Source organism: Sorex fumeus, unplaced genomic scaffold, assembly GCF_029834395.1.
Source record: "Sorex fumeus unplaced genomic scaffold, SorFum_2.1 ptg000019l, whole genome shotgun sequence".
In the NCBI taxonomy this organism is placed as follows: Eukaryota; Metazoa; Chordata; class Mammalia; order Eulipotyphla; family Soricidae; genus Sorex; species Sorex fumeus.
This window is the reverse complement of record NW_026606076.1, coordinates 857276-864565: the sequence shown is the minus strand read 5'-3', so window position 1 is coordinate 864565 and position 7290 is coordinate 857276. Positions and strand designations below refer to the sequence as shown.

At 63.6% G+C, this 7290-nt stretch overlaps 1 protein-coding gene across 1 annotated transcript; it reads left to right on the top strand.

The window, feature by feature from the left end:
* Nucleotides 1–1272: 1272 nt before the first annotated feature.
* On the top strand, nucleotides 1273–6353 carry ZNF358 (zinc finger protein 358). Its single transcript, XM_056113154.1, has 2 exons — nucleotides 1273–1519; nucleotides 4768–6353. The coding sequence occupies exon 2, from the start codon at nucleotides 4809–4811 to the stop codon at nucleotides 6351–6353; it is 1545 nt and encodes a 514-aa protein (XP_055969129.1). The 5' UTR covers nucleotides 1273–1519; nucleotides 4768–4808.
* The last annotated feature ends 937 nt before the right edge of the window (nucleotides 6354–7290 follow it).

Sequence of the window (7290 nt, the reverse complement as noted above, 5' to 3'; positions counted from 1 at the left end):
GAAGAGAGAAAGAAAAATGTGTGTGTGTCTATGTGTGCATGAGAGACTGAGTGTGTGTGTGTGTGTGTGAGAGAGAGAGAGAAAGAGAGAGAGAGAGAGAGAGAGAGAGAGAGAGAGATGAATCCAGAGATGGTTTAGGGCTGAAGAATATAAAAACATTTTTTTTGGACCACGGGGCAGGAGAGAAAGCACAGTGGTGGGGAGGGCACTTGCCTGGCACACAGCCCACCTAGGTTCAAACCCTGGGACTGCATAGGGTTCCCGAACCCTGCCAGGAGCCATCCCTGAGCCCTGAGCACTGTTGGGTGTGACCCAAAAGGAGAAAAGAAAACTGAGACAGAGAGACAGAGACAGAGAGACAGAAAGAGAAATGGGGGGGGGAAGAGACAGCAGATTAGGGGGCAGACAAGGAGCACAAAGCAAAACCAGGCAAGGAGGGGCAGGAGAGATAGCACAGCGGGTAGGGTGTTTGCCTTGCATGCAGCCGACCCGGGTTCGATTCCCAGCATCCCACATGCCCCGCCCCCAACCCCCAGCACCACCAGGAGTAATTCCTGAGTGCAGAGCCAGGAGGAACCCCTGAGCATCGCCAGCGTGGCCTTCAAATTAAAGATAGGGGCTGGAGCCATAGCACAACGGGTAGGGCGGTTGCCTTGCACGCGGCCGACCCGGGTTCGATTCCCAGCATCCCATAGGGTCCCCTGAGCACCGCCAGGAGTAACTCCTGAGTGCAGAGCCAGGAGTAACCCCCGTGCATCGCCAGGTGTGACCCAAAAAGCAAAAAAAAAAAAAAAGTGCAGGGGCTGGAGAGATAGCACAACGGGTAGGGCGGTTGCCTTGCACGCGGCCGGCCCGGGTTCGATTCCCAGCATCCCCTAGGGTCCCCTGAGCACCGCCAGGAGTAACTCCTGAATGCAGAGCCAGAAGTAACCCCCAGTGCATCACCAGGTGTGACCCAAAAAGCAAAAAAAAAAAAAGCACAACGGGTAGGGCGGTTGCCTTGCACGCGGCCGACCCGGGTTCGATTCCCAGCATCCCATCTGGTCCCCTGAGCACCGCCAGGAGTAACTCCTGAGTGCAGAGCCAGGAGTAACCCCCAGTGCATCGCCAGGTGTGACCCAAAAAGCAAAAAGCAAAACCAAAAAGCCAAGCGAGGAGGTGGAGGGAGACCCAGGACGCTCAGGGCGGAGCCGGGAGCTGCAGGCGGGCCGGAGCGGGGGTGCCGAGAGGGCGCGGGGCCCGGGGCGCGGCGCGGCCGGCGGGCGGGCGTCGGGGCGTCGGGGCGTCGGGGCGGCGGGGCGCGGACAAAGGCTGCCCGGGGGGCGGGGGCAGCGGTGGCGGCGCGGCTGGACTACAAGTCCCAGCAGCTCCCGCTGCGGCCCTCGGCCGGCCCCTCTGGCTCCCCGGGAGCGCCTGGCGGGGCCGCTGGGCCGAGGGGGCCGCCGGCGGGGCTGGCGGGCGGGGGGCTTCCTGCAGGCCCGGGGGGCGCCGGCGGCCGGGCAGGGGCGAGGGGCGCCGGGTGAGTGTCCCCCGGACCGGACCGGCCGGGCGGGGAGGGGGTCGGGGTGCGAGGGGTGCGGGGAGGGGGGGGCCCGCGGGGCGCGGCCCGGGGCGACCTCTATTCGGCCCCCGCCTGCGGGAGATCGGGGGGTCGGGGGCGGGGATCGGGACGCGGTGGGAGGGGGCGCGCGGTCCAGCGGCCTAGCGCGGCCCCCGAGGGGGTGGGCCTGGCCGCCTCGGCCCCGGGGACGGAGAGATCTGGGGCTCCGGAGGGGGGTCGTGGCCGGCGGGGGTCGACCAGGCCGCTTCGGGGAGCGGGAGGCAGAGCGGTGCCTCCCCTGGGCCCTGGGGGCGCTCTGGCACCCCAGAAGGACCCCAGGCATTGTTCTTCCCCCCTCCTCCAGCCTGGGGCCGGGAGTTCAGGAGGCCTCCCGGAGGGGGACCAGAGCTCCCCCTTTTCTCTCTCTACTCATTGTTCGTCTCGCTCGCTCGCTCGCCAGCCGGGTTGCAGAGTTTCTGCAAGCCCCGTCGTCCCCAGAAGGTGATTTATTTTGGGGGGGGGGGGTCCACCTGCTCCCCTGGTTATTCCACAGAACCCCACTTGTGTCTCCTTCCAGCTTAGAGGTAGGAAATCGGGAGATGATCTCAGAGACCCCTGCATTGCCCTCCTGGAATGCAGGAGGGGACCCCCCCCCCCCGTGCACTTCAACCCCCCACACTGTACCCCTCGGCGCTCAGCCTGCTTGCGCAGCACCCCAGTATGGAGTTTCCGTGGGTTCCCCAGTGGGGAGTCAGCCACCCTCCTGGCTCAGAAACCCATCTGTTGCTTTGACGCCCACCCCACCCCCACCCCGCCACTGCCCAGCAAGAGGGAGGGTAACTCAAGGCACATAGCTTACCTGTAGGGGGTCATTCTGCTCCTGGGGGGGCAGGCTCCCCCATAGAATTTGTTCTCTCTGTCTCCCCCATCCTCTCTCTCTTTCTCCCAGCTCCAACCCTGGTGGGCCAGAATTCAGGATCCGTCTTTGAGGAGGGGCAAAGGCACCCTGATGTGCAGCCCTGAGCCCCAGGAATCTTCCCTTCCTGAGAGAGGCCACAGGGGTCCCCCCAATAACCCAACAGGAACATGATTGTTATCCCCCAATGGCCAGGGCTGAGGAGTCAGCTTCTTCCATCCACTTGGGCAAACAAGTGGACCCACAACTCTCCCTTCCCCCCACTTTCTCGCCTCCACCCAGTGGGCTCCCACATCTTTCCTCCCCAACCCCCCTCTGGCCTTAAAGTATCGCATGCAACGGGAACTATATTTGCCAGGTTTGATCCCAGGCATTCCAAAGAGCCCTGCCAAAAGTGAGCCCTGAGCCCCTCCGGGTGTGACCCAAACCAAACCAAAAAATAGGTTGTAGGGGCCGGAGCATTTACCTTGCACACAGCCGACGTGGGTTTGATCCCCAGCATCCCATAGGGTCCCGGAGCACCGCCAGGAGTAATTCCTGAGCGCAGAGCCAGGAGGAACCCCTGAGCATGGCCAGGTGTGACCCAAAAACAAATAAACAAACAAACAAAAAGTAGCCTATTGGGGCTGGAGCGATAGCACAGCAGGTAGGGTGTTTGCCTTGCATGTGGCCGACCCGGGTTCGATTCCCAGCATCCCATAGGGTCCCCTGAGCACCGACAGGAGTGGTTCCTGAGTCCAGAGCCAGGAGTAACCCATGTGCATCGCCAGGTGTGACCCAAAAAGAAGAAAAAAGAATATGAATTTATGAATATAGAAGGATAGGGATTCTTAACATTTTGTCATTGGGGGTGGGGACACGCAAGGGTACTTTGTGCCCCAGGTTCTTAACATTGACTGCCAGGCTGGAACTGTGATGTCTGGCCTTCAAGTACTCGGTTCCCTAGAAAGCAGTCCCAGGATGCCCCTGAGTGTCCCCAGTGACCCAAGAAGACAGCCAGATGTGGTTCCAGCCACCCTTCGACATAGGCGCCAAAACCCCAGAGATAGAGAACCCCCCTTCGAGGCCAGGACCCCTGAGCATGGTCCCCCAGCTGTGAGCCAGCACGGGAACCTGACCCCCCCCAGCTTTCCCACACGACTAGAACGGGGGAGACCTCCACAGGACCCCAACTTCTCGGGTGGGGAGCCCAGCATGGACAGAAGGGCAGAGCCTTGAAGTTGGGGATCACAGATCTTTATGGCCGGCTCCCCTGAGCACCTTACAGGTGTGGAACTGAGAAGGGAGGGTCCCCCTTGCCCACCGGGGCCCTCCTCCTTCCCGTCCTGTCTATGGCGAGCCAAGAATTTCCCTGGGTTCTGGGGCTGGAGCGATAGCACAGCGGGTAGGGCATTTGCCTTGCAAACATATGGTCCCCGGATCACTGCCAGGAGTAATTCCTGAGTGCAGAGCCAGGAGTAACCCCTGTGCATTGCCAGGTGTGATCCAAAAAGAAAAAGAAAAAACAAGAATTTCCCCGGGTTCTAAGACAGGAAGGATCTGAAGTTGGAAATTAGAGAGTTCAGGGTTTTTTCTTATTTTTTTTTCCTTTTTGAGTCACACCCGGCAATGCACAGGGGTTACTCCTGGCTCATGCACTCAGGAGTTACTCCTGGCAGTGCTCAGGGGACTATATGGGATGCTGGGAATCGAACCCGGGTCGGCTGCGTGCAAGGCAAACACCCTACCCGCTGTGCTATCTCTCCAGCCCCCGAGCTCAGGGTTTTTTGTTTGTTTGTTTGGGGGCCACTCTCAGTGGTGTCTTCTGCCTCTGCACTCAGGGGTCACTTCTGACAGGGAATTTGGGGGTTCACATGGGGTGCCGGGGATCAAATCCAGGTCGGCCACTAGCAAGGCAAGCATCCTAGTCACCGTTGGATCACTCCGTCCCTGAATGAGAGCTGAGGGTTTCCATGTAGGAACTTGGGGTCCGCGCCTTCATGACATGGTCCAGAGCACCCTAGGGAACAAAGCAATAATTCTATCAAGGGGGCTGGAGCGATAGCACAGCGGGTAGGGCGTTTGTCTTGCACGTGGCCGACCTGGGTTCGATTCCCAGCATCCCATATGGCCCCCTGAGCACTGCCAGGAGTAGTTCCTGAGTGCATGAGCCAGGAGTAACCCCTGAGCATCACGTAGATTCTGGAGACTGATGGGGCGTGGTGGGCCCCCTTCCCTCCATGCCCAGACTCCCAAACAGACCCCCTCCCCGCCCACTTCTGCTCCTTGCCCCAAACGTGCCTCTACCCACTCTATCTGCATTCCCTTCCAGATTGTGTCCTGGAAGGCGCGGGCACCCCGCCGCGTGGCAGCATGCGGCGCTCCGTCCTGGTGAGAAACCCCCGCCACGGAGGGCAGCAGAACCCCCCGCCAGGAGATCTCGATTCCGACTCCGACCCGGACCCCACGCGGGAAGGGGAGCCGAGCCCGCTGCTCCCCGAAGACCCGGAGGACGCCAGCTCTGACGATGCGGACCCCGTCCCCCACCCGGACTCCCCAGCGCCCCCGAGCGCCCTCCCCATCCCCGCCGACGCGGACCCTCAGGATTCCGACCCGGACCCCGACGTCATCGGCCCGGTGCCCCTGATCCTCGACCCCGACAGCGAGACCCTCAGCAGCCCCGCGCCCGCCCCGGATTCGGACCCCCTGGCCGGCGCCTCCGATGACGGGGACGCGCGCAGCCCCGTGCCACCTGGCACCGGCGCGGGCCCCGCCGCGCTGCCCGCGCCCGCCAGCCCGCCTCGGCCTTTCTGCTGCCCGGACTGCGGCCGCGCCTTCCGCCGCAGCTCGGGGCTGAGCCAGCACCGCCGCACGCACAGCGGGGAGAAACCCTACCGCTGCCCGGACTGCGGCAAGTCCTTCAGCCACGGTGCCACGCTGGCGCAGCACCGGGGCATCCACACCGGCGCGCGGCCCTACCAGTGCGCCGCGTGCGGCAAGGCGTTCGGCTGGCGCTCCACGCTGCTCAAACACCGCAGCAGCCACAGCGGGGAGAAGCCGCACCACTGCCCGGTGTGCGGCAAGGCCTTCGGCCACGGCTCGCTGCTGGCGCAGCACCTGCGCACGCACGGGGGCCCGCGGCCGCACAAGTGCCCCGTGTGCGCCAAGGGCTTCGGGCAGGGTTCGGCCCTGCTCAAGCACCTGCGCACGCACACGGGCGAGCGGCCCTACCCGTGCCCGCAGTGCGGCAAGGCCTTCGGGCAGAGCTCGGCGCTCCTGCAGCACCAGCGCACGCACACGGCCGAGCGGCCCTACCGCTGCCCGCACTGCGGCAAGGCCTTCGGCCAGAGCTCCAACCTGCAGCACCACCTCCGCATCCACACCGGCGAGCGGCCCTACGCCTGCCCGCACTGCTCCAAGGCCTTCGGCCAGAGCTCGGCGCTGCTGCAGCACCTGCACGTGCATTCCGGGGAGCGCCCCTACCGCTGCCAGCTGTGCGGCAAAGCCTTCGGCCAGGCCTCCAGCCTCACCAAGCACAAGCGGGTGCACGAGGGCGCGGCCGCAGCGGCGGCCGCAGCAGCGGCGGCGCTGAGCCCGGCTTCGGGGCTGCGACCCGGGCCGGGCTCGTCCGTGCTCGGCCCGGCTCTGGGCCCCAGCTCCGGGCCGGGCTCGCCTCCCCAAGCCCGTCTCCCGTGCGCCCCCGAGCTGCGCCCCGGGTCGTCTGAGCCCAAACCCCGGCCGGATGCCACGTCCGATCGCGGGGATGCTGCCTGGAGCCCGGTGCCCAGCCCCCAGCCCCAGCCCGGCTCAGAGTCGGGGTCTCCCGCCCACCACCCGGGCAGCCCCGCGGCGCCCCCCAACGGGGAGAGTCCCGATTGGCAACAGGAGCCAGGGGCGCTGCTGGGGCCGGATGGCTGACGATGGTGTGTTTTTTTTTTTTGGGGCGGGGGGACACCGGCCGGCCCGCCCGGGAGCGGGGAATTGTGTGTCGTGCAGTTAGTAAACTCCTCCCACTGCCTCTTGGCTCTGTGTCCTGGTTCTCTTCCTGACCCGATTCGCAGCCCCAACCTCCGGCGGTGCGGGTTGTTGCCTGGACCAGCTCTACCTCTGCAGCGCCAGTGTCAGGGCTTCCTCTCCCCGGCAGTCCGCCAGGCTTCCCACTCAGTCTCTTATTGGTCCTACTTCCTCAGCACCACTCGGCTCCCCCCCGCGCCCCGGGGCCAGGATCTCTTGGACGGAAGAGCAAGGTTTTGCCTTGTCGATGGTTTTATCTGGACCGCTGACGTTTTGTGGGATTGGGCGGTTTTGTTTTTGGGGTCCCCCAGCTGTGCCCTTCTGGCCCTGTGCTCCGGGATCACTTCTGGCAGTGCCTGGGAGACCATACGTGGCTAGGAATTGGTGGAAGCGGGGTTGTGGCCATGTGCCAGGCAAGTGCCATCTCCCCAGTGCCTGTCCTCCAGTATTCCAGCTGGCAGTGCTAGGGACGCCAAGACCACACCCAGCAGTGACCATCAGGAACAGTTTATTTATTTATTTTGCTTTTTGGGTCACACCCAGCAATGCTCAGGGGTCACTCCTGCCTCTGCACTCAGGAATCACTCCTGGTGGTGCTTGGGGGAACCATATGGGATGCCGGGGATTGAACCCGGATCAGCCTCATGCAGGGCAAACGCCCTACCTGCTGTACTATCGTTCCGGTCCCAGGAACAGTTTTTATGGGGTGTTTTTTTTGGAGCGGGGGCACACCTGGAGATGTTCAGGGGTTACTCCTGGCTCTGTGCTCAGGAATCCCTTTCGGGCAGGACTCAGCAGAGGTCATATGAGATGCGGGGGTCAAACCTTGATCGGCGGCATC